General features: G+C 38.3%; 1 protein-coding gene across 1 annotated transcript; it reads left to right on the plus strand.

The window, feature by feature from the left end:
• The first annotated feature begins 353 nt into the window (after nucleotides 1-353).
• On the plus strand, nucleotides 354-27162 carry LOC134540214 (mucin-2-like). The gene is made up of 8 exons (XM_063382807.1): nucleotides 354-454; nucleotides 4644-4749; nucleotides 5854-5991; nucleotides 10077-10231; nucleotides 17283-19614; nucleotides 22742-22879; nucleotides 24122-24276; nucleotides 25808-27162. Exons 1-8 carry the CDS (start codon nucleotides 387-389, stop codon nucleotides 26463-26465), a joined length of 3750 nt encoding a protein of 1249 aa, XP_063238877.1. The 5' UTR covers nucleotides 354-386; the 3' UTR covers nucleotides 26466-27162.

The raw sequence follows: 27162 nt of genomic DNA on the forward strand, positions 1-27162 counted from the left end.
ATGAAAAATCTACCTTCGCGCCCATCATACCAAAGGCGAGGGGCTCACAATTATTAAGGTCCATCGTGTCAAGAGCGAACTGAGATTCCAGACTATGCGAACACATTCGTTCGTGTAAGCACGTCGATAAGGTGCATCCAATAGTTCAGCTGGTCCAAAGCTGTTGTTGGTGATACACAAAAAGCAGGCACCTGGCGGTAAATAAACAAAAACATATTTTGCTCAAGAATCCACTTGAGATGTGTTAAAGTTTTTTTTTAAGGTAGTTGGGGGGTTAAGGTTGAGTGCGTCACCGTTAATTGCCTAGTAGGTAGATATAATCGCTGGAGAGATAATCGTGACAATCGTTTGAGCGCGTCAAAAGAGCCGCTGACACGCGTGTCGCAATGAGGGTCTCTCTCCTACTGTTCCTCGCCAGCGTCTCTGTGGGGACCTCCGCCGCCGGCAGAGATACGTGAGTGCGTTCGGCTCCTGCTTACATAACCGAACCCAATCCAACCCAGCTCAACCCAACCCAAACCAATCCAACCCAATCCAGCCCAACCAAACACAACCCAACCCAATCCAACCCAACACAACCCGACCCAGCCCAACCCAACCCAGCCCAACCCAATCTAGCCCAGCACAACCCAGTCCAACCCAGCCCAACCCAACCCAACCCAACACAACACAACACAACACAACCTAACCCAACCTTACTTAATCTTACCTAACCTATCCTAACCTAACCTAACCTAACCTAAACTTAAACTAACCGAACCTAACCTAGCTGCAAAGAGCACGGACTCCACTGTTTCGGTCGCGGAGATCCACAATCTCTGTTTGCTAATACACACAGATCTCTGCGCATAAGAATAAAGGGGATTAGCCTCTTTATTTAGTGTATAACTTTTGTTTTTTTTGATGTTATATAGGCTTTATAATGGACATTTATGTTTAGTAGTTTTGTTTTTATTGTGAATTTTTATTTTAAATTAATTATTTTACTATTAAAAAAATATTTAATTAGTAAAAACGTTAGTTAGTTCACAGGCTGGCGAAATTTTGACGAACGCTAACAATTATCTGCGCCTACTGGGTGTGCACAAAGCTGACGACACATTTAGTTTTATTTGTGTGAACAATTTTAATTTAACCGAATGATTGATAGGTAATTCCTGTGAATGTTTCATCATCACGGGGGTTAGTTGAAACGGTAACAAGTTTAGTACAAATTATATATTAATGCTATAACTACTAAATTTTTAGTTATTTGGTTTTCTTGGTTTTCGATGGTCAGCCGTGTTGGATTTGTTTGAAAAATACATTATTTACGACGCACTTTGGGGCAGACAAAAACGCAAAGATTCTCAAAAAGTTAACTTCACGGTTAGCTCAAATACTGTCGATTTTGTTTCATAGAAGATCACTGTTTTTGTTACAAACACATAATCCACTTTACATTGGTTTTTTCCTAATGGTATTCTTTAACACGTACTGATTAACTGTAATTAAAAACTTTCTAAGCATTGGCATGTATCGTTTTAACATTATTATAAGCATTAGAATTGCGTATAAAAATTTCCTTAAGTATTCAGCAGATGAGTGTTTATAGATATGTTCCAAGGGAAAAAATTTAATTTCAAAATGAAAAAAAAAAATACTAGGTTTCAATTCTTTTCATTTACGATGTCCTCAAATATGTGTTCGTGATTGTGAAAACACATTATTATTGTAAAAAAAATTTAAAATCGTATACTCGTTTGATATTTTATTATCATTCTTTTTATTTTAAATTGTTTTAACATAATATTAATAGTAAATACACTTTTTCGCATTAGCAAATAGAAATAATTACACCTTTTTAACATAATTCCTCTAACCACAGTTAGAAACAATATTAAGCAAACGTAGACAGTCCAGTAAGGAAAGAACGATTAAAACTCATTTACTTTTTGCAAATATAAATACATTATACATTATCATTTATTAAAATATATATTTATAAATTTCTAGTATATTTCCACAAATTTAAAATGAAATAAGTAATCTACACACTGATACTATAATTTTGTACAGTAGTGCACATTCGCAATCCATTAATAAATCTTTCAGTATGAAATTTTCTAATAAAAAAAAATCCTTAAATTAAATAAACTTTCGACAAATTTTCAAGACATATTGTAATAAACCATTCCTGCATTCGATTTGTATGATATAATTTGTGTCTCATTGTGTTATTCGTACACAATGTGAACATAGATTTAAGCAAGCTTCAAACTGTTCTGTTGATAACAAAAGGTGTTAACAAACAAATTAACAAATATGTTAACAAACATTACATTGAAAACTTACATTCATCTCGTTTCCACAAAGTGCCGTTATATAAATCATGGAGCATGAATAATTATAAAGACTAATAATTTGAATTCATTTTTCAGTTTAGCCCAAAACTTAAATTTATAATCTTGTACGTTAAACATAATTTAGTCTCCCCAAATAAAAACCAAATAAAAGTGTTGGAAATTAATTGGTTTAAAGAACCTGTTTCCCTATTATATATGAATTTTATTGCATTCAAGCCTATTCTGAAGTGAAATTTGAATTGTAAAATGTGAAATGACTTTTATAATGGAAATATTATTGCACTGTACCACTATTAAATTTATTTTGGAATGCATTTTTATGTCCGTCATGTAAAGATAATAACGATTGTTATTTGATAAATTTTATTCTTTTGCTTTTTACTTTAAATTATGTAACTTAAGACGGAAAATATTGTTTATTTTATCAAGATTTTCATTTCGGTAAGTATATTAAACTAACCGCATTTGTATTTTTTTTAACTTTACTTTGAAAAATCCTATTATTTTTCATTATCAATATTTTTAAATTGGAATTTTTATATGAACACTTTCTTGAGCTCTTTTCTTCAAAAATATTAACTTATCATCTGAATAAAACAAATACAAAAATATAGGCCTATATATATAAATATATATCAGTTACATATGAAAAATTAAATACATGACTGGTTATAGATAAAATACAATTAATTTTAAAATGTTTTGCGATAGGTGTTAGGTCCTCATATAAGTAGGTACATGTATGTAAAAAAAATTTTTATCTTAGAATCAAATCAGGATTTCTCAGGATTTTCTAATAATTATGAATTTGCTTCTGAGACTTAAGTATAAAAATATTTTCTATCTGAAATCTAAATTACTTTTTAGTTGAATTCAAATACCAATTAAAAATAAATACCTAATAAAAAATTTCAAAAAAATTATTCCAAGAAAATTTATTGTTGTACTTACTTTATTTCATAATGCAAGTTTTGTTTTTCGTTTACCTTATTTTACATGTTTAACCCATATAAATTTATATTAGTAATGTTTATACATAGTGATTGCAAAATATAAGAATTTTCTTAAAATTTCATGTTAATTTATTTTTAAAAACTCATAAAAATACTAGCCACGTGCCCGATGAGAATGTATTTGATCCTCATTTTGATGAATTACCGAAAACGCTGAAACAACAGACTTTTAGTTTATAAACACAAGCCTAAACACCAATTTCCATGTTTATAACTTCAAAAATGACAACATTCTATGAAAATTTTCATCCATCATTAAAACCACTTAGGGGATGAATTTTCAAAAATTCTTTCTTGTGCCCACCTACGTTATTAAAGGAACACCATTGCAACATTTCATGCTTCTGGAACCAACGGTTTATGTTGTGCGTTGTTGCTCAGCCAGTGTTAGAGTGTTATTAAGTAGATAGAGGAATTTAAAGTGTTTTATATTTCCACTGTTCTAAGCAATCATTGTTACGAAGTGAGATGACACAGTGGTAAAACAGTGAAATTGTGTTCAAGAAGATTAGAGTTTGAATTCTGGTCTGGCCATCTAGATACGATTTTGCATAGATTCCTGAAATTACCTCAAGAAAATTCTGAAATGTTTTTTGACGTGACAACGTCTAATAAATCGATGCACGTCGGCTGCACGCACTCAAAAGTGTCCCGTTACGCACATTGTTCCGTTACGCTCATTGTACGCTTGCGCTGCATCTATCTCTCTTCCACTCTATTGGCCTATGCGTCCGAGGAGAAGAAATACAGCGGCAGCACACAACTAACATCTACACGTGAACTGTTTCGTCAACTGTTTATAAAGTAAAGTGAAAAGTAAATGTGGTTTTCATTGCTTATTACAAAAACAATTTCGGCAATAAAGGTTAATTATTCTTGCATTTTAAAAATCTGATTACTTGTATAATTTCAAGTACTTGTTTTTTATTATTAAAATTAAAATGATTAAATTTTATTCATTAAAGTATGCAATTATTTCATCAATGTTTTGTTATGACGTTGTTACGTTAAACTATCGTTCGTAAACCGACTTTAGACAACCAATTTTTTCTCATAAGCCAATAAGCAACTCCCTCATTAGTATTTGTTAGGTGACACCCTCACGTAGGAGTTACAGCGGGCGGTTTCTCGAGGTATCAATGACATCTCATTTGCCGAGATTTTAAGTTAAATAAAAATATTAAAAATACGAGATAATGATGAATTTATGAATTTGTACATTTTGAATGTTGGATACCGTACACTGAAATATTACAAACTACTTGACATGAGTATTTATTTTCAGCTGGGCTTCATTTTTTCGTCTAAGACTGGACGAACTGCTGAAGAAAGCCAGCAACAGATGGCCGGATGAGGCAAACATCACAAATGCTTCGACCACTCTCGTTAAGGTAAGTTTACAACTAAAATGTTTAGGTATTCTTAAATTTTTATAAATATGGTGAATTTATAGAGTATCGACTTACGCAAGGGAAAATAAATCAGGATATATTTATTTTTTCTATTCATTTCGTGGTTATGTAAACATTGTGTCATGTCAGCTATCGTAAAATTCTCAATATAGATTTTTTTCACATCAGCGTGAACATTTCGGAAGTGAAAAGTAGCTTAGGTTTAATCAGGTATATTTGTAAAATTTGTACATTTACATGGGAAAAATTACTTTATCACTACAAAATTTTTTTCGAAGTAATGCTGGGTTTTGAATTCTTACCCAGGTATTTAATGCTTTGTGTTGACCCAGTAACTCCAAATGTTCAAGTTATTTGTAAAGCGCGTTCCCTGAACAACTGCCCAGAATTAATGGCACACACTAGTGAGCACGATAAAAAATAATAAAGTCCAATTATTGAACCTTCGAACATAGTTTCATGGTTTGAAAATAAAATTTAAAAAATGTTGGAATGAAACATCAATAAAAATACGAGACTAGTCATGCGTTATAGAAAGTTACAATATCGCCATTTCTCGGCCCAATGATTTTTTTCCGAAGGTATCTGTTTTAAAAGTACGGACTTTTTTTTTTTCAGTGTGTGGCTCGTAGGAGGTCGTTACCACAACGCCAAAATACCACAACGCCGAACGTACAATAACGCCGAATGCCAAATTGACCGCAACGCCGACAGCTAGAAAACTGCCGTGTACCACAACGCCGAAATACAGTAAAGCAGACAAATGTTGTCGCGGGAGGGGGGGGGGTGACAGGAGCAAAATGAAAAACAACTGAATGAATTTGTGTGCTAACCTTACCTAACCTAACCTCTGTGGCAGTCCTGCAATTACATTTTTTCGGCGTTAAGGTATTTCGGCGTTGTGGTACACAGCAGTTTTCTAGCTGTCGGCGTTGTGGTCAATTTGGCATTCGGCGTTATGGTTTTCGGCGTTGTGGTATTTGGGCGTTGTGGTGCGTCCCCCTCGTCGTAGGACGTGCTGATGTAAACGTGAGAGGGTGTCACCTAAAGCTTGGTGTTGTGTTGTGTGTGTGTGTCTCGCAGCACAGTGACGGGTGGTTGTCGCTGCGAGGAGGAGCCCTGCGGAACCTCTCGTCGTGGAACCTGCCCGCAGACGTCGACCTCAACTGCACGGGCAGCACCGCCGTCGTCACCGTCGACACAGCCTTCGAGGCTCTCCCCGTAAGCACGAGCCTCGAACACCTCGAGGAACACCGGGCAGCCTGCGTTTCACATACGGGAGAGCCGCACCCGAAGTTCCCCGAAGTTCGTGCTCGCTTTTCCTTTTTTTGACGTGACAACGTCTAATAAATCGATGAACGCCGGCTGCACGCATGAAAAAAAAGTGTCCCGTCACGCAAATTGTTCCGTTACGCTCATTGCACGCTTGCGCCGCATCTATCTCTCTTCCGCTCGATTGGCCTATGCGTCCGAGGAGAAGAAAGACAGCGGCAGCACGCAACTTACATCTACGGTTGAACTCTTTCGTCGACTGTTTATAAAGTGAAGTGAAAAGTTAATGTGGTTTTCATTGCTTATTAAAACAGCAATTTCGGCAATAAAGGTTAATTATTCTTGCATTTTAAAAATCTGATTACTAGCATGATTTCAAGTATTTATTTTTTTATTATTGAAATAAAAATGATTCAATTTTATTCATAAAAGTATGCAATAACTTCGTCAATATATTTTGTTATGACGTTGTCACGTTAAACAATCGTCCGTAAACCGACTTTACAGATAACCAATTTTTTTTCTCCGTACCACAACAGGTGTGTTTATTTGGGGGAAACCGCGTTTACATGATTTCACAGTATCTTTAATGTAGCTATCCTAACCTAATTGACCATTAGTTATCATGAGTTGTATATTTATTTACAATGAACAAAAAAAAATTAACCTCGAAGATGCACGATCGGGCGTTTGGCTCTCTCGTCTGTGAAAAGATGGCTTCCCGAGGAACCTCCCGCAACAACTCGGCGGTTCCTTTCATGCGCGTCGTGTCTTGTCTATGACTTCCACAGATGTATTAACAAAAAATAAGCTGCACTTCAAAGCCATTTAGTCCGTCACGATGTGCACCACGACAATGCCACACTATATCGATTACAGCGCATTATCGAACATTTACGAAGTTGAAACCAGAACACCAAAGAAAATTTTCTTTTCAAAAACAAAAAAAAAAAAAAGCTTTGAGGAGTTTATAATTAACAATTTTTCAATTCCTGTTGATGGAAAATTTTACGCTTCTTAAGATATTTTGACGGAATAATTTTTTCTTCCTAAAAATTGCATATTTCTCTGGTCTGTTTTGGAGGAGTTTTGAGACAATTTTGGAGAACTTTTGGCAAATTTTGAAGGTCAAGGTCAAAGGTCATCCAAGATGACCGCCGTATCGACACAATCAAAGATGGTGGATCGGCTCCACGACTACACAACTTTGAACCTGTGTTCGGAGTCCCTTTCATATACTGCTTCTAAATAACCCTCATAATTTAAGTGCATGCGACTGCAAAGGCCTAATAAAGCATTTAAACGTACAGTGTTTGAAGTATGTATGATGATCGTTAAGTGGTTTAATAATGGAAAAGTTTAAGGTGTGTGTTATTTGAACTTTTTTTAATACAGTATAAATACCAATTGTCTCCGTATCCTTCTATGTCGGATTTTCTGTCGACAGTTTCTGCAAATAACGTAACGTGGTTTTTGGTTTTAGCGACAAACATAATTTGGTGCATTGCAAGTGACATTTGAAAAATGTCTACTAGCGGTACCGTTTTCGAAAAATTTCACATTCGAAACAAGAGACAAATATGCTTAATTAGTTTGTGGATGCACGAGGTTAGTTTTGAGTGACGGGGATTTTGTTTTTCTCCAAATAAATTTTTAAATTTTAACAACCTTTTTTTTTGTCTGACATTTCCAAAACTAAAATAACCCTAAACGGAAACCCAGACTCATTTTAAGTTATTTGGACTATCTTTTGTAAAATAAATAAGTAAACATATACCTAAACTAAGCCTATTTTTCGCTTCTTCATGTTTTCTCATTTTAGTGGTATGTATGTAAAATGCAAGAATAGTTAGGCTGTGTTTACTGGTAAGCAAGGAAATAGCGAGATGTTCGGTAAGTAAAGGTACGAAGCTAATAAAGTTGAAATTTTAAATAGAAATATTGACTGATTTAACTTATAATTCCCCTCTGCCAAAAGCCGTTATAGGACGTGATTCACCAGGATCGCCGAGTAAAATCACGATCATTAATTTTAATGACTAAATATTAGAAATGCATTCGCTCACATAATCATATAGTTTAACCTCAAATACACATAATGTTTTAAATATAATTCATTAAAAAAATAATTATTTTACAGACTGTCAATTTAATTTAAAATAAATTATTTTTATGATTTTGTGGGTGATTATCAAATATTTTCATTAAATATTTTTTTTAAAAAGGAACCATTATTTTATTTTCACGTGATAACTTCTTATAAATCGATGAACGCCGGCTGCACGCACGAAAAAGCATGACTCATTGTCACGTTCCGCCTGAGCCGAGCGTGCAAGCGAGAGCGCGGGACAAGCGATAGAGAGGCACGATCGGTTTGTGACGCATCTCTCTCTCTCTCTCTCTCTCTCTTCCACTCCATCGGCCGATGCGTCCGAGTAGAAGAGAGACAGCGGCAGCACAAAACCTACACGTGAACTGTTTAGTCATCTATTTTTTAAAGTGAAGTGAAAAGTTAATGTGGTTTGTATGCAATTTTTCATCAATGTTTTTTATGACGTTATCACTAGGGACAGGCAATTTTCGTGAATAAATCTGAACACTGATTAGACTGCAACAAGGTATACCCGCACCAGAGGTTTCTTCCTTGTGATTGGCGGCCGTCTGCGAGAGAAGTAGTTTCTTTTTTTGACCGAGCCGCTCAGGATGCGTTTTCTTCCGCACTGAACTACTGTGATTGGTGTTGTAACAATCGACATGCGCCTGAAAGAAATTCACCCAATCACGAAACACAGGCGATGATACAGTGTTATAACTTATAACTATTATCGGAATCTTTTCGCGAAATCTGCATGGCTCTAGTTATCACGTAAAAGTATCGTCCGAACCGACTTTACAGACAACTTTTTTTATAAATTATTGGAAAACTCCCGTTTGTTTGAGACGAAAGCTTTTCGTGTGAATACATAGCTTCTTCTTATCCGGAGCAGCGGGAAAGTAGCAGTACGCGAACTGAGCTTCGCAGACGCACTGTGACACAAAGACGTCGAGCGTAAAGGCCGGTCCACACGCAACGTTTTTCAGCAACGATTTACCTGCGCAGGTCACATCGTTGTAGACAAGACGTAGCGTGTAGACAGGAAAACTGCGCAGTTTTGTGAACTGCGCGGAGACGGAACACGGAGAAGATAAACTGTGGCCAAGAGCATTTATGTCCGCGCAGTTTAGTCGACCTGCACAGACTTGTCGTAGCGTGTGGACACTTCCTCCGTCTTCTCCGTACACGGGGCTCAGTTCTCCCTGGGTATTTGTGCCGGAACAGTGTAATATGTTTAACGATGACCGATTTCCGACAGTGTTCACGTGAATTTCTAACAGAGTTCATTGGTCTGTACAAGTCCTAACCGTGTTTGTGGCGGGTCAAATCAAAAGAATATAGCGATAGGGACAAAAAAAAGTCAAGCGTATGAAGCACTTGTGCAAAAAAATACAAAGAGGTTGACATCGCGGCTAACAGAGATAAAATCACAAAAAAAAAAAATCAATTCTTTGAGGTCGGTATACCGGAAAGAATTGGCCAAAGTAAGGAATTCTCGCAACTGATAGGTAGAGACCTGCAAAATTCGCGGTTTCGATGGCCTTCAGGATAGACTGCACATACCCCCTGTACACTCGCGCAAATAACGCAAGTTCATTGGCTGCCGACTTGTAAGTCGTCTCAGCTGGTTTGTCTGTGATTCGACCCTTCTTTGGTTGAGGGTGTATAACTGGTTGAGATTCGTCCAAATGAACTGTAAGCCAATAGCAAAATTATCTAAGAGGTATATGTGTTTGAATTCTAGCCTATCACTGAATGAATCCGCGAAGTTTGCAGGTCTCTACTGATAGGATAAAACTTGGATGCAAACTGTGTTGTGTGGACACGGCTAAACTGCAACGTTTTGCTTGCACAGTTTTGCCTGCGCAGTCATAACTGTGTAACAAAACGTTGCGTGTGGACCGGCCTTAAGAAGCTTTGCTCTGCTGCTTTGCTGCAGTTCTCCTTCAGCTACCTGTACGACAATGGCACTTTTCTGGAACCCGTCCGCCAGTTGACGGGCTCGCTTCGGGGCCTGGCCGGACGGCTCGTATTCCTGGTGACGAGATTCCCCAACTACTACTTCTGGAAGTTCAACTTCCACCTCCGCAAGGAGTAAGTGGGTAGCTGGTCGATTTATTTTTTTGTGACTTCTGTCCCGGCATGACCGATGCTTCAGCTTCACTGCCCCGTAATGTTCAATCGCTTCTTGATGAAGCATCTTCACGAACTCACCGGCGTATTGCGTTATTTGTCACGTAACTCTTTAGCTTCCTATTTTTTTTAAAAATTAAATACCAAAATGTAAAATAAGTTACAAATTACGAAAACGTACCTTATCTCTTATAAATAGACTTATCGGCAGTTTATTATAATTAATTTCCAATTTTTAAACCATATTACATTTCAATCATCATTTAAAGTAGGAAAAAATATTGTATCGATTCAAAAAATTGATAAAATTGTTAAATATCAACTTATATTTTATACCACAAAAAAGCTTTAAATTTTATAGATGCCACATCATGACAAAAGTTGCTGAAATTTTTTTTTAATATCAAAAATAGTACTTTAGTTGTTATTATAATCAAATTATGGAAAGTCTCCTAATTTGACCAGTTTTCTAAATGTTGTAATTTCGTGTAATTACACATATGTTTTCATGAAATTATTTCATGGTTAATATTCAGCATATATTTCTACAATATAATACGAAGCGAGAGTTAAAAATCATTTGTACATTTTCAGGAAAAAAAATAATTTTCAACACTCTGAAAACGGTTCAATTAAGGGAACCGGTTTCCTGAATTGGACTTCCAGTCTCTCTAACTTGACCACTTAGACGGTTATATTATTTTTGTCTTTAAGATATATAATAAGCTAGATAATATATAATTTTCAAACTGGTCGCAAAATATTTTTTCAAGTGATATTCGTAATGTATTTATCTTCATATTTTATGTTAAATACGTTTTTAGTTATATTTCCAAAGTCTTTTTAAGATACTACAATGTAGTAAATTATTTGTTGTCACTACACGGTACACAAAAATACTTCTTCACTCCCTTATTGACACTTCTTCACTCCCTTATTGACACAAGTATGTTTGATTGTACCCTGATTTGCATTTCACACACTGGATCATGTCTGCAATGCTCACCTCATCACAAAAATTGCAGAAAAACATACTTTTACCTTGTCTTTTTCTTTCCTGTTTTACTGCATGTGAATGTGTAGAAGAACACAATGTTTCCGACGGACACACTCGTTTCGCATTGGCACTGATGAGGCTGTTAATAAATCTGCTGTTCTTGCACTTCTCTCTCGCCTTCACTTTCTTTCCTTCAACCTGTGGGCGAGGTGATACATCACTTAGCATGAATCACCTAACAGTTGTTCTCTCTGCAGTCATGTTTTGCCGCTAAGCAGCTTCATTTTCTACAGGATAAAATATCTCTGTGAGAGAAGTATATGTACTGCAAACTGCTACATTGCTTTGGTTTAAGATAGTCGATTCAGTAAAATTTTGGGACATTATAACATTGTGCAGTTGACTGGCCGTAATATTGATTCCCTGAAACCATTTGAATCTGTTAGAAATGACAGCAGCTCGTTCATACGCTTCTACCAACAGCCCTGCAAACTTGGAACATGGGAACTGTGAGCCCAGAATGTGTTCTCAAACACTTCTGCACAGATTGGTCATAGTGGACCTGGAGGGATTTGAAGAAGGCTACGTCTAGTTGTTGTAGTCGATAAGCAGTACTAGAAGAAAGCTGCAAAAGTATAACATTGTTGTTTCAAGCGAGTAGTAAGGCTTCTAGATTCTTGCTGTGTGCGATCTGACCATCAAGCATTAGCAAAATCTTATGACGTGAATACGTCTTTAAAATTGCTTCCATAGTGGGAGGCAATTCAAAAAACGAATGATAGCAAAATCGGGGGATACAGTTTGGTGTTGCAGCTACATAGGGTAGGGTGGGGCTATTTGAATCATTTCAACTTTTGACTCAAATTGCAAGACTTCTATTTAATTATTTTTAGTTAGGCACTGAAATTACAGTGCTTCTATGTGTTCTTAACAAGAAAATACAATATAAGATTTGAAAAATGCCATATAACTTTAAACACACCACAAAACAGATTGCCACGTAAATAATGCACTTTTCTGAAAAGGAGGGGTAAATCGGATCAGGAAGTGGGGCTAATTGGATCAGAATTTCCCCCCTAAAAACTTATATAATATTAAAATATAAATGGTTACAGAAATTTAAATTAAATTTATATATTTACACAACTGTTAAAATGGATTTAAACACTCATGATCATACAATTATGAATTTTTGTGTACTTTAATCACATTTTCCACACTTAAATTGTTTTTCTCCAGTAGCTCCTACGCAGTGTTCATGATACCAAATGTTGCACTCTTGACATTGTACCCACTCTCCCTTCTTCTGAGATTTGGTGTCATAATACCGGACTCCACAGAAACCACATGGTGTGTTTTCTTCGTCTTCTGAAAATGGGACATCACTTGAGTCACTGGAATCATTACAGATTTTCCTCACATATTTTTTAACTTTTTCTTGGCATGTCGCTGGTGCTTCTGATGTTCGTGATAATCTTTTATTTATTTTTTCTTCCAACAACAGTTTTCTCTTTGCTCCTTCCTTCCTTTCCTTCATATTTTCGGGTGATGTTAGATGAAGTGAAGTATTCTTTTTTTGTTAATTTTTCTCTTCTTTGGCGCCATTTGAACTGGAGATGGTAAAACTTCTGAATATTTGATTTCAGAGCAAGTCAATTGGTAAGATTGTACGTTTGTATTGGAAGGAAAGGGTGTTTTATTTGAAGGGCCTGCTGTTGTGTGGAACGGTCCTGGATTGGAGGACGAAGGAGTTTCATTTTGTTTAGGGCCAAAAGTTTCTGAAGGTAGGAACTTGTGGTCGGGTATTCGGTTAGGATTGTAATGATACAGTCCAGTGCACTCAAATCCTTTAACTGCATAGCCTACAGTGGCAACCTTCCTCCAGGCATTATTAAAAATACCACCAAAAATAAATTTGGTAATCGATGCTGTGGGATTGGTGTGAATGAAGGAAGTAGCTTCTTGGTGATAAAATGTCTTCAAAGGCTTGAAGAAAGTTCTGTCGAGTGGTTGTACTATATGAGTGGTGTGAGGTGGTAGGCAAAGAAACTCAATTTGATGTTCTGTGCAAAAATTTAGACACCCGATCGAATGGTGGGAGATGTTGCCATCTAGAATAAGCAAACATTTTCCTTTGACACGATTGTTTTCAAAATGTTCAAGCCAGGCGATGAACAGATCTTCATTGATGTACCCTGATTCAGACATAGTAACCTGGGTACCTGGTGGAAAGCCTTGTTTGTATTATTCACGCATCCTTTGTCCTTTAAAGAATACAAACAGAGGAATGAAAGTCCCGCTGGCACTACAGCATGCGACCACAGTAACATTCTCGCCTCTTTCCAAACTTGTCAGTGAAGTAACTTCTCTTTTGCCCTTTTCACTGATTATTTTAGCTGGTTTGTTGTTCATAGGGAAACCACTCTCATCAATATTATAAATTGATTGAGGCTGGGTCTGAAACCCATTACTGGTTTGAACTTCTTTCAACAATTCATAAAAATTGACAACTGCCTGCTTATTCATGCCCATTCCTCGTGCTTTTGATAGACCTTCAGGTTTTCTTAGGGCAATGGTATCTTTGTGGCGACTCATGAATCCCATAAACCAGTCTTCACCGGCCATTTTCACTTAGTCACTCCAAGGAACAGTAATGTTATTAATTGGAAAACTGCTTTGCGCACATAGATTGGGGTGAGGCCAAAACCACGATTACTCAATGATTTCAATCTCTCTACAAGATCCCTTTCTTGTGCATCTGAAAAAATTGTTGGATGTCCAATAGCCTTGGGTCTGATGTGGGTAATTTCTTCGCCCCTGGCAGCTTTGTCCTTACCTTGTGAAACTCGTCGCTGAAGTGTGGTGAATGGAACATTGAAATGATCAGATGCTGCATGTAAACTCAGATGTCCTTGTAGTGTGCTTGCTACGGCCTGATTCATATCTTCTTCTTTCCACTTCAAATACACATCCTTCGATTTATATTTTCTCACCATCTGAAAACAATTGGAAAACAAACAATTTTTTCCAGCTTTTGGTAATATTATGTTACAGGTCAGCATACAGTCTTAGAAAAGCAGGTATGGACACTATTGGCACTTAGGGTTATTACCAGAAACTAAATCATTTAATAAGAAGGCAAATTCGACAGCGTTTGTAGGTAGGGTCAATGCGAGTATCCATACCAGTTCTAGTAAAGCCATGCTTGCAAGTTAATACTGCAAGAACAAATTGGCATTTTTTAAAAGAGTTTTTAATTAATCACTTTAAGTTTTGATAAAAGGTCTGAATATTGTTTTTCAAATGCTATAAACGAGTCCAAAAGTATCGCACATTAAATTATAGCATGGTAAAAGCAAACAAAGCTAATTTAATGACTTGCACACACGTATAAACTTAACCCATTTAAAAATTAAAAACATTTTTCCCCCACCTTCATTTTTTACAAATAGCTCTGAATTTTGTTGGAATTATTTTAACCTAAATGTGTGTATTGGGATATTACGAACATACAAAAATTTATTCACGTAATCCTAGGTCAAAACAGCATCATTAAAAACACACAAAACACTGATAGACACACTTCACTCAACGCAGTTCGCGATGTAGGAAGTGTTTTAGAATAAATGTATCAAATTTGTAGAGCCACAGTGGCTATCTGTAAACTGCTTAAACTCATTCTTCCACGAAAGATAACAAACTGCAGTGCAAACTCGATAAAGATGTCGTGCCACGTCCGAACAACGCTGATCCAAATAGCCCCTCTAAAAATGATTCAAATAGCCCCTTGTGATTACTCTTCGAAAAGGGCTAGTAGTTCCTCCAAAAATCAACAGATCGCGCAAGTTATATCATAAGCATGTGTAGAAAGAATGGCGCTGTGACCACTGAAGAGAGAAACTTTGAGGAAATACTTATTTTTACGTCAGACCTTATATTCTGCATAGAGAAAATTACATGAGTATAAAACAAGGGAAAGTACCACTTACCTGTACAGATTCAAATGCGGTTTAGAAGGCTTCTAAATAGCGCAATCAGAATAATTCCTCAGAACATATTTCAACATATTCCTTCTAAAACGCAAGCTCGAATGTGACGTTGCTGGTGCATCAGGATCTAGGCCCAGCAGGCCATAAGCTTATTTTGATCCGAATAGCCCCTTGATTCAAATAACCCCACCCTACCCTATCTATCATCTCCATCCAAAATTTAATTATACCACTGGATAGCTAAAGGATCAAAAAATGCATTACGCTAAGTGAGGACTGTGGCGCATCGCGCGCGGTGGACGGGGAAGCGCCGCCATTTTGAGGTCATTATGCTGCGTTTCGAGATTCCCACTTAGTTCAACTTTTGACTCGGAGAAGCTACAACATTCGTTTGAGTATAAATTGGCCAGTTCTAGTCAAAATCTATCGATTGCAAATATAAAACATTAGTGTAAATTAGTTACAGTGAATATATGTGTGTTAAAAAATTATAATCAAAAATATATAAGAGTCAAAAAGCCAAATACAAATAGACATATTCACGTAAAACACACGGTTGTGTCCATGACACAGCCAAACCCCTTTTTTTTTCTTTCAGTTGGTGGGTGTAAATATTGATGAAATGTTTTAGCCACCAAATAAAAATTTCTGAGTTTTTGTACCCTGACTCGGAAATTGTGAAATATTTGGTTCGCAATCCTCAGCCTTTTGAATATTAAAATGATGCAACAAACTATTGTTGTGTTAGCTCCACGCTCTCCATTTGAAAGTGTACCTATTGGTTTTTTTTTTTCCTTTATGTCCCACAATTTTTTTCAACGATTTCCTTTGCACAGTACAGAATTACTTTCATCTAAGTAGTAAAATCTTGTATCATCCAAGTCATTAGCTTCGCAAATTCGAAAAATTTTCTAAAATTGAGACCGTGATTACTATTTTGATATACTGAAACTGCCATGCTAATTTGTCCTGAGTTCCGTTTCCTGTACTTTGCGCATTAATCAATTCTTAAAGAAAGGCAAACTAAAATGATATAAAATAATATTTAAAAATTAAAAATAAGGTTAAAAGACATAAGAAAACATAAAATTAAAAAAAATCCAATAAATAAAACACTAAGACTAGTCTATTACAGTGTTCTACTGTCCTCGAGTCATTTTAACTTACTTTAAATTTATTACAAATTAGAACTGCTGAACGTAAATTCATTATTAATTTTGCTAATAAGGTTGTGATTGTATGCCTACCATTGCCAATAAAACAATTGGTTAATAATGTGTAGATTTTAGGTTTATAGGAATTTAAGTGACTTATACTATGTTTTAACTTTAAATTCTTGAAAGGAACTCATTTACACTTATGAGAATATTTTCTGCTAAAGTAAATTTTAATAACTATAGTATGTTAGCAGGTTTATTTCAAAATAAAATTTTCCGTCAATAGGATCAGTTCAAATAAGGCGACTCGAAGCGGTACCAATTAGGAAACTCGGCCATGTTCACAAGTTTTATGACTGAACTAACAGTGCGAATAGTATTGTCATATATTAAACGTCGAATTTAAGTGAAAATGGGTGCTGGATACGAATCAAGACTATTTTCTCCCTGCACTACTAGTTTTCTCTAAAAAAACACTTGTAAAATTTTACTTTAATTAGACCAAAAACACTTTCACCATCAGACACCGAGAGACCGCGTCCATTTCAGCGCTCGTTTGTGCAAGTGGTTCGTGTTGACGCCGGTAGATGCCACCTCACTCAGCAAACGTGCTGTATAGACCTGTGGTCCAAATCAAAGGCGCCGGTCAAATATAGGCGTACCTATTTCCCTACAGAAAGCCAATTTTTTTCGTAAGAATATAGAAATAATTTTCCGAAAATTTAAAAACTTAATCCAGTATTTTTTTTATGTATCCGGATTATGTAAAAATAAGTGCCTTCCATCTGTGATGTAAATAATATATATATATATATATATTTTTTAATTTCTTTTGATGCCTTTAATTTTTTTTTTTTTCTCTCCCGCAGGAATACATCGGTTGAAGTGGTCGATCCCGCAAAGGGGGACAACACAATTTTCCGGAAGGCGGAAATGTCGAGCGCCCTCTTGAGGGCCATGAACGACCGCGTGCTCGGCGACTTGGAGCTGAAGCTTGACACAGTGCTGGGAGTCGCGATAGACATAATGGACATGTACGCGATATCAGCCGCTTGCACCGAGAGAGCGACGACGGCGGCGCCGGACATCAGTACAGGAGCCGCTGCCGTCGGCACGACGACCTCCGCAAGGACCACAATCGCCGCGGAGGACCACGGAACTCCCGGCGACCCGGCCTCCGGAACCTCCGCTGAGCAACAACCTGCAGATCCTTCGAGGACCACGAGGGGTGAACCCTCAGTTGACACAGAACTTCCCAGCCGAAACCACCTCGGAGCCACAGACCACGTGGCGAACACTCCGGCGTCCGCCAGATCAGGCACCCCGGCCTCCGGAACCTCCGCTGAGCAACAACCTGCGGATCCTTCGAGGACCACGAGGGGTGAACCCTCAGTTGACACAGAACTTCCCAGCCGAAACCACCTCGGAGCCACAGACCACGTGGCGAACACTCCGGCGTCCGCCAGATCAGGCACCCCGGCCTCCGGAACCTCCGCTGAGCAACAACCTGCGGATCCTTCGAGGACCACGAGGGGTGAACCCTCAGTTGACACAGAACTTCCCAGCCGAAACCACCTCGGAGCCACAGACCACGTGGCGAACACTCCGGCGTCCGCCAGATCAGGCACCCCGGCCTCCGGAACCTCCGCTGAGCAACAACCTGCGGATCCTTCGAGGACCACGAGGGGTGAACCCTCAGTTGACGCAGAACTTCCCAGCCGAAACCACCTCGGAGCCACAGACCACGTGGCGAACACTCCGGCGTCCGCCAGATCAGGCACCCCGGCCTCCGGAACCTCCGCTGAGCAACAACCTGCGGATCCTTCGAGGACCACGAGGGGTGAACCCTCAGTTGACACAGAACTTCCCAGCCGAAACCACCTCGGAGCCACAGACCACGTGGCGAACACTCCGGCGTCCGCCAGATCAGGCACCCCGGCCTCCGGAACCTCCGCTGAGCAACAACCTGCGGATCCTTCGAGGACCACGAGGGGTGAACCCTCAGTTGACACAGAACTTCCCAGCCGAAACCACCTCGGAGCCACAGACCACGTGGCGAACACTCCGGCGTCCGCCAGATCAGGCACCCCGGCCTCCGGAACCTCCGCTGAGCAACAACCTGCGGATCCTTCGAGGACCACGAGGGGTGAACCCTCAGTTGACGCAGAACTTCCCAGCCGAAACCACCTCGGAGCCACAGACCACGTGGCGAACACTCCGGCGTCCGCCAGATCAGGCACCCCGGCCTCCGGAACCTCCGCTGAGCAACAACCTGCGGATCCTTCGAGGACCACGAGGGGTGAACCCTCAGTTGACACAGAACTTCCCAGCCGAAACCACCTCGGAGCCACAGACCACGTGGCGAACACTCCGGCGTCCGCCAGATCAGGCACCCCGGCCTCCGGAACCTCCGCTGAGCAACAACCTGCGGATCCTTCGAGGACCACGAGGGGTGAACCCTCAGTTGACACAGAACTTCCCAGCCGAAACCACCTCGGAGCCACAGACCACGTGGCGAACACTCCGGCGTCCGCCAGATCAGGCACCCCGGCCTCCGGAACCTCCGCTGAGCAACAACCTGCGGATCCTTCGAGGACCACGAGGGGTGAACCCTCAGTTGACGCAGAACTTCCCAGCCGAAACCACCTCGGAGCCACAGACCACGTGGCGAACACTCCGGCGTCCGCCAGATCAGGCACCCCGGCCTCCGGAACCTCCGCTGAGCAACAACCTGCGGATCCTTCGAGGACCACGAGGGGTGAACCCTCAGTTGACACAGAACTTCCCAGCCGAAACCACCTCGGAGCCACAGACCACGTGGCGAACACTCCGGCGTCCGCCAGATCAGGCACCCCGGCCTCCGGAACCTCCGCTGAGCAACAACCTGCGGATCCTTCGAGGACCACGAGGGGTGAACCCTCAGTTGACGCAGAACTTCCCAGCCGAAACCACCTCGGAGCCACAGACCACGTGGCGACAACTCCGGCGTCCGCCAGATCCGGCGCACCGCGCGGAGGGGAAAAAACACACCCCGGTGTCGAAAAACTTCGCGGCCGCGGCAGGCGTGACGACTCGCTGACGAACGCGACTCAGAAGGTCGACCAAATATTCCGCAATATACTGAACAAGTCGCTCAAACATTTCCCCAGCCTGGAGTTACTACCCTACAAAATGCCGGATACAGAAGACGAACTCTATCAGGTACGCGCATTTTCTTTACTAGTACCTCACTAATAGTTTGGCACCAAAACGTTAAGTTTCTACGTGCAAAAAAATATTTTTTTTTTTAAATTTTGCATCACGGTTGTTTTAAACTTTAAAATCGTAAGAAGAAGTTTTAAATATTTATGGTATCACTTGGATAATCTTAACATAGTCACCTCAACGCCTATTGATTACTGAAACAGAACGAAGGCCAGATTAAATTTTTTTTGAAGTGAAACTTCTAATGCGACTTCCAACAAGGTTGCGTTAAACGGTTAACGCTACCATGGAGGGGGTATTAAAGCACTGTTGCGTTATACGTTCAACGCTCCTGGGGAGGGGGAATAGAAAGAGACAGAGCGAGAGTGAATGCGTGCCACTCGAACGCATGCGCGTAGTATACCTGTTACAGGCCAGCGCGAGCGTTAGCAACGAGTAGCGTCCAATATTCCAACGCAAGAGGGAGATAGGAAGAAAGATACACAAAGGTAGAAAGTAGGAGAGAGAAAGAGAGTGAGTCGGTAGATCCCAAGCACATGCGCGTGGTATTCTTGCTATGCAGCGAAGTAAACAGTGAAGTTTAACTTCTTCCGCTCGGAGGGACTCCTGGCACTATTTTTTTTTAAACATTTGTTTCCTGTAAAATCGTAAAGAATTCATGGTTTAGCCATGTTTATAAATTACTGAAAACACGACTTGTAATTCAAAATGAAAAAAATACTAGTTTTAGCGAGATAGCTCAAAACTCGAAGCAGTATGTCGCAATATATTTGTATACGTTCTTTAAATTATTCTTGCGATTGGGAAGATAGATTCAAGATGGTAATTTGGTCTTAACGCCGTTGCTGGTTACACTGTGAAACATCAAACGCACAGAATCAGCCGATCTCAAAAAGTTAACAAGATAACATAAAATAATTCCCGTGTGACTATTTAGTCAACCAATTATTACAGCACAGGCAGACAAAGTGGTATAAAACGACGAGACAGTAGCAACGAGACTGTGTATTCCTTGGACAACAGAGCGAAAAATATACGAACTCAACGATGATATACTAAACAGATAACGACAACACAGAGACGCATAGGTGAACCCAGCAATGTGACGAAACATATTATTCGGGACACCACTACGATACCAGATGAAAACAGTAGGCTTCTTAAGATAATAGTTATAAAATACAGTGTAACAAGCAGTGGCGTATGTCCAAAATAACATCTTGAGTCAAGATATTTTGAACCTGTTTTACAGCCTAAGTAGTAAGTTAGAATTGCTTTAATGGAACTGAAAGTATAATACAGAACATGGTATTATTAAGAAAATTTTAATGTTTTCTGCAAAGTGCATGTTAAATCAGAATTGGGAAGCATTTCAGATAACACTAGATTATCTCAGTAGCTAACGCAAGTTAGCAATACGAGTCAGGTTAAATCGACTATTTATTAAAATTCTTCAGGTTTAGCCATACTGTATCATAGAATAAGCACAAAAAAAGACATAAATAAGACAATAAAACATGTTCAACGATAACAATTTACTTAATTAATGAACTCGTGGTGATCAACCACAACTAATTACAACGGAAATAAAAATTTTCAGTCAATTAATTTTCATTTCTTTTTGGTTAAAAAATTTAATTTAGTAAATATAAATTTTCGCTTCCTGAAACATAAAATTTTACAAATATAACATTAGAACTAATGTTCGTTTTAAAACTAACGCGCGTTAAAACAAACTGAAAACGAATATAAACTTATTCGGAAACTTTTCAGCTGCTTCGATTTTTTTAAAGCATTTGGGCAAAGAAAAATTCAAGAACGATATTCTGAATGAACTTATTTCTTGAATTATTTTGGCAAATTGCTATTTTATTTTCCACACAGCCAAACTACTGAGCAAACGTTATGTGTGTTTCACCTTAGCAATACAGTGACATAAACATAATAATATAAGGATTTTCAAGGTAAGAATGTCTGTAAACAATGATGCCTTAAGAAGCTTTTAGCTGTGCGCAATAATACAATGCCAAATCTTATCTTGAATCTAATGTCTAACTCTCACTCGTCAATTGTTTGATAAAAAGCAATTACAATTCTTTGAAAGATAATTTCTGAACTGATTGTCTTAAGTTGCTTGTACTGAAATTTCACCTTACATAACTTTGTAGGATTTTCCTTTAATTCACGTAAAAGTGCAGCAAATTGATACATATAGTTTTAAATAGCCTATATAAATAATACATTATTTGAAGGTATTGTCTTTTGTCTTAGGGCTAGTTTTTGAGCTATATATATATTTTTTGATTCAACTAGTCAAATATTCAAAGGATTCACCATTCAGAAACAGTACATAACATAAAATATAAATACTAATACTAAAACAGCAACAGGTAATTAAATAGTAGATATTTGACAAAGGCGAATGTTAAATGCACCTGCGTAGTAAGATGCAATACGTTATCTCAATTAAGTATACCACGAAGTTAAAGAACGTCTGATAACTGCTTCGGAAGGTCAAAAATGTGACAAGACAAACAAAAATCGCGCCAAAATGAATACGTTTTGAATAAAAATTTTCACAATGACTTAAATTATTATCTATGAAAAAATTCAAAATAAAGATTGATTCGTGCACAGTTTAAAACTTGCGATTTTATTAGTCTGATAAATTAAAACCTTAATGAACATTACCGGTTGTAAAGGGTGACCGGACACACCAATTTATTTATTCCGTGCTCTATGCACAATCTTGTTTATCATCTTCATACATTCAAAAGGATTAAAAAAGGTTTAAATACAATGTCACTATAACTGCTATTTCGAATTTATTTTGTAGGAATCAGCGTTCAAACAAATGTTCAGTGCTTCCAAAATATATCCAGTTTGAGTAGAATTTAAAGTCCATACTAGACGCACATTACGAGATGCAGGGAAAAATGACTCCAGGAAAATGCGGAAACGGATTCCTACTGTAGACAGTTTCCCTTAAATGTGCAGTTTCTTGATGCCGCATAGAAGGACGAGATGATTGAATACATAAGAAATTCCATTGTTAAAATGTGTATAACATTCGAATATAGTTTTGGGAGTCGACCAGTGGGCATGAACTGTACTTGTGTTCCAGAAAGCAGAAGGTTTGGCGACGATAGACATAACTCTCAAGGGCTTGAGAAACCTGAAGATCAGCGGAGACCCAACGTTCCAGAGGATCAATGCAACCGCCGGCAGAGTGGTAGCAGATGTGTGTTTCGGCGGTGTCACGGTAAGAGGAGAAAAAATTTGAAAGATTTGCAAGATTTCATGTTGGTTAGTTGCCTAAAAAAATTAAAATACTTAACAACAGATTTTACAGAAATTTTCCATAGCAGTTGGCCAAAATTATTCCTGAAATTATTCTTGGCGGCCTTTACTCCAATTGGGCTAACAACTCAAAAAAAAATAGCAGACGTCTTCTCTCCTTAAATACAAACTAGGGAAGGTATTTCTACGTTTCTGACTAACATATGAATTAGAAAATTTTCAAAACACATTTAAAATGTAACTTAAAACTACTTAAAAATCACTCCTATTCCTTGTGAATATAAAAATCTTTAACCAAATTTGAGGAGATTATCGGAAGACACCAGGGAAGCCACCAAACAGCAGAGCAGCGAAGACGTTTGAAACGTATTAGCTACTACCGTTACCAACTGCACGTAGGCATTACCAAATTTAACTACTGTTGAAAGCCTTAAAGAACTCAGCATCACCGACTAGCTTGAGGTTCGTGGTATACGGAACCTGAGTAAAACAAAACGTGGGCGAGTCTTCAGTTCTCGCCAGAGATGTGTAAAATCTGACCTCGTTAACGAGCACATACTTGTGTTTTCATGTTGCAAATACCCTTGCAACAAGAAACTCGTACAAAAATTTAACGTAGTGTTCTTTAAAATAATGCAGAGTTTGATAAAGAAACGCAAATTGGGTTTTCAACGAGCGAATACAGTAGTTTCCACACCCGCCGCTAGAATTCGTTGCCGGAGCAGCTACGTCGACTATCGAATCATTTCAATGGCAGAGTAAATTTTTAAACTATATAATGAAACGGCTCCAATAAAAGCGAAAATTTTCGAGGCACATTAAACTTGAAACACTCCCATTCGTTTCCTTCTTTTCCTATCATCGTCCTATCCTTAACAGAAATAACACAGATTGGAAGAAGTTAAATAGCAAACACGTATAAAAGTTATAGTTAAAATAATCTGTTCGTTAGAGTAATAAACATATTTGAGTTAATGAGTGTAAATAAAAATAAATTTACCAATCAAATTGTATATTTCATTTCACTCCTTCTTTGTATCCATACAAAATAGTGATAATTCAATTAAAATGATTCAATTTTATTCATAAAAGAATGCAATCATTTCATCAATGTTTTGTTATGACGTTGTCACGTTAAACTATCGTCCGTAAACCGACTTTACAGACAACCAATTTTTTACTATGTAGTTGTTTTTCGTTCCAGTACACCGCGTTGTTCCGCCTCCACTCCAAGGACTCGTCGTGGACTGCCCAAGGGGACGTGGAACTACTGACGGGTCAACTGGCGGTTCTCGTGGACTACGAGAACGCATCGGCAGCCACCGTTGCTGTAGAGGAGTTCAGCCTGAAGCCATTCGTGTGAGAGTCGCTACCGGTCCTATATCTGATCCGGTCCGAGCGGTAGGAACAGCACTAAGGCTGGACAAACGCTCATGGACCGCGCCTGCACATTTTCTTTCTTACGGTCATTTCAGTCCAGTTTTTTTCTGTGAGGAATAAGGACGTTAAGTGGAATAATAATAATTTTTTAAATCACATCTACTTTAAAGTTCACAAAAATACATTTTTTTTCCGATTTCAATTGAGTTTTCATGATTTAATATAATGAAAAACCATCGAAGATATATTATTACCACATATAATGACGCGATTTTATCGGAATTTGATCGTTAGTTTTAATCAAACTAATCCAAGAATAATTTTTTTTAGAAAGAACTCCAAAACTACTTAAGGATAAAACATTGTCCAGAAGTTTATTATTTTTTTTTCTCCTTTTTATTGGACCCCCCGGTTAGTCTCTCTACAAAATATTAGGGTCTGAAAAAGTAAATGGCTCAGCTTCCTCCAACCCCCTCAAACAAAGGCCCACCACTGCTTATGACCTTAGATGACAAACAAACAACGTGGGTTGGATGTTGCCTTACATATCATGGGGTTATAAGAAAACGTTTCAAAATCCATTATTTTAAATCTGTTGTTACGTAATAAATAAGGCGTGGAGAACCATTTTTGTGTCAAGAAGCCATGAAGTTGCAATTACAAATTCGTCTAGTTATTAATAGCAAAATACTATTAACCAGTTTCTGTTGGATACCAAGTTTTCTAGAAACCTTACTATATAAGCATCAGACAACCATCAGTGGTTACCTAATCAATTATAAAATTACAGATCGTGCAGGTTATTTTTGAATTAAAGTGCATATATTTTATATTTTGGATTTATGGTTGTTATTAAAGTATAGCCATTGAATAATGGTTTTAAGAAGTCAAGATGCCATATGAAAATTCTGTGAAATTCCTTACTGGTGTAGCTAATGTGTTGCATTTACATGAAGCACTTCAGTTCGCTTCGATGAGTTAAACGATGGCAAATCTATTTACCTTAAAAATGATTGTACGACACACTGCAATGATCATGTATCGCTTCCAGTTATTCGAGCGTGACTGGATTACAAAATATTATCTATTATCAGTCGCACCTGTGTTTTCGTACCATGTGCGTCTCTGCCCGAGGACGGGAGCAGATAGTAGTTCCCGAAACGTCGCTTGTTTCTGTTTTGGATAACTATTGTGTTTGTTTAATCTTTTCGTTTGTTCGTGTTTTGGTCTCGTTTCAACTGTTTTGCTGAATTTTTTTGGTGGTGTCATCATTTGGGGGAATTTTTTTGGTTCTCTTAGTCCATTTTTCTTTGTTTTTCTTTGTTTGTTGACCATATTCCTGTTATGGAATATTATGTGGTGTTTATATCCTGTTGACAACAGCAATTTTTTTTGCTTAATTTTTGTTTTTCTCTTTTGGGTATTTCTTTAGTTTTCTTCTACAGACAGACATGTGCTTAGCAATGGCGTATTTCCAAAATGGATTAAAAAATGTTTCTCCCGTCGGCAGGTTGCTGACGGGCACACCCACGGCCACCGGGTCGGGGGCCAGGAAGTCTGTGGACGCCGGCGAGATCGAAGACGCGGCGAGGGGGGCGTTCAAGACGGACGTGCTCTCGACCCTGCTCGGTAGAGACTCGCCCCTGCTGCAGAACGTCTCCTGGGAAGAGCGGTGGGACCTGAGTTCTCTGCTCCCCTCCAGCACGGTCGCGCCGACGACGAAGACTTCGACCAGTCCAACATCGAGACTTACGACCAGTCCAACATCGAGACTTACGACCAGTCCAACGTCGAGACTTACGACCGCGCCAACATCGAAACTGCCGACCGCGCCAACGTCGAAGACATCGACTGGTCCAACGTCGAAGACATCGACTGGTCCAACGTCAAGAATTACGACCGCGCCAACATCTATACTTACAACCGCGCCAACATCGAGATTGACGACCGCGCAAACGTCGAAGACATCGACTGGTCCAACATCGAGATTGACGACCGCGCCAGCGTCGGAGACTCCGACCACCACAACGGCGTTGCCGACGTCGACTTCGACACCGGTTTTGTCAACCGCACCCAGCGCGGGGTCTGTCTCGCGCTCGCTCCTGGGTCTTCCCATCGGACTGGCGTCAGTCCTGACAACTTTTCTGGCTGCGAAGCTGCTCCTTTAAAACCCCAAAAAATATCCCTGTTTAAAACTTTTATTTTACCTAGAAACGTTTCTGTACGTTGTGTGCGTCATCAAGTAGTTATACGTGATTTTTTTTAAAAAACAAATCTACTATCCGGTGTCAACTTCAGTGAAATAATATTATTAATGGTTTTGGGTTTACTAATGTAAATTTAAATTTTTCCTAAAATATTTCTCAGTTCCTAAATTTTTACTTTAGACTTAAAACGATATATATTTTTAAATAATCTACAAAATCTACAAAGGTTTTATATTTTTGTAACTTTTCATGTTGAATTTATTTAGAACAAAAATGTTATATCTTTTAAGAAGTGCACTTGTATTTTTCACCAAAAGATGGCTTTAGAATTTTAGAAAAGCTATAATTCTTATTTAATTGGTGAGATTTTAATCAATATTTTACTTACCTAATTTGAATTATTTACCTCGCCTATTAAGTAAATATTCAATTTATCGCTGAAAATCAATTTTGATTTCATGAGTATGTCGTTAAAATTCATTAAAAGATTATTGATAAGACGATTCACACGCAATGTAGTTTTATCAAGATGTTCTTCAATAAAAACAATTGTTCTTCAATTACGTTTTTATCATTGTATATATATCTCATAAATAATTTTCATTTGCACAACGTAAAAATAATTTCAAATATCAATAAAGATTTCGTGTGTATTAAA

This window comes from Bacillus rossius, chromosome 16, assembly GCF_032445375.1.
Source record: "Bacillus rossius redtenbacheri isolate Brsri chromosome 16, Brsri_v3, whole genome shotgun sequence".
NCBI classification, from domain to species: Eukaryota; Metazoa; Arthropoda; class Insecta; order Phasmatodea; family Bacillidae; genus Bacillus; species Bacillus rossius.

Coding starts and splice junctions, on each gene's coding strand:
- LOC134540214 (XM_063382807.1), top strand. CDS start 387: ATGAGGGTCTCTCTCCTACTGTTCCTCGCCAGCGTCTCTGTGGGGACC. Junction 4,750..5,853: donor CTTCGACCACTCTCGTTAAG/GTAAGTTTACAA, acceptor TGTGTCTCGCAG/CACAGTGACGGGTGGTTGTC. Junction 22,880..24,121: donor TGTGTTTCGGCGGTGTCACG/GTAAGAGGAGAA, acceptor TTTTCGTTCCAG/TACACCGCGTTGTTCCGCCT.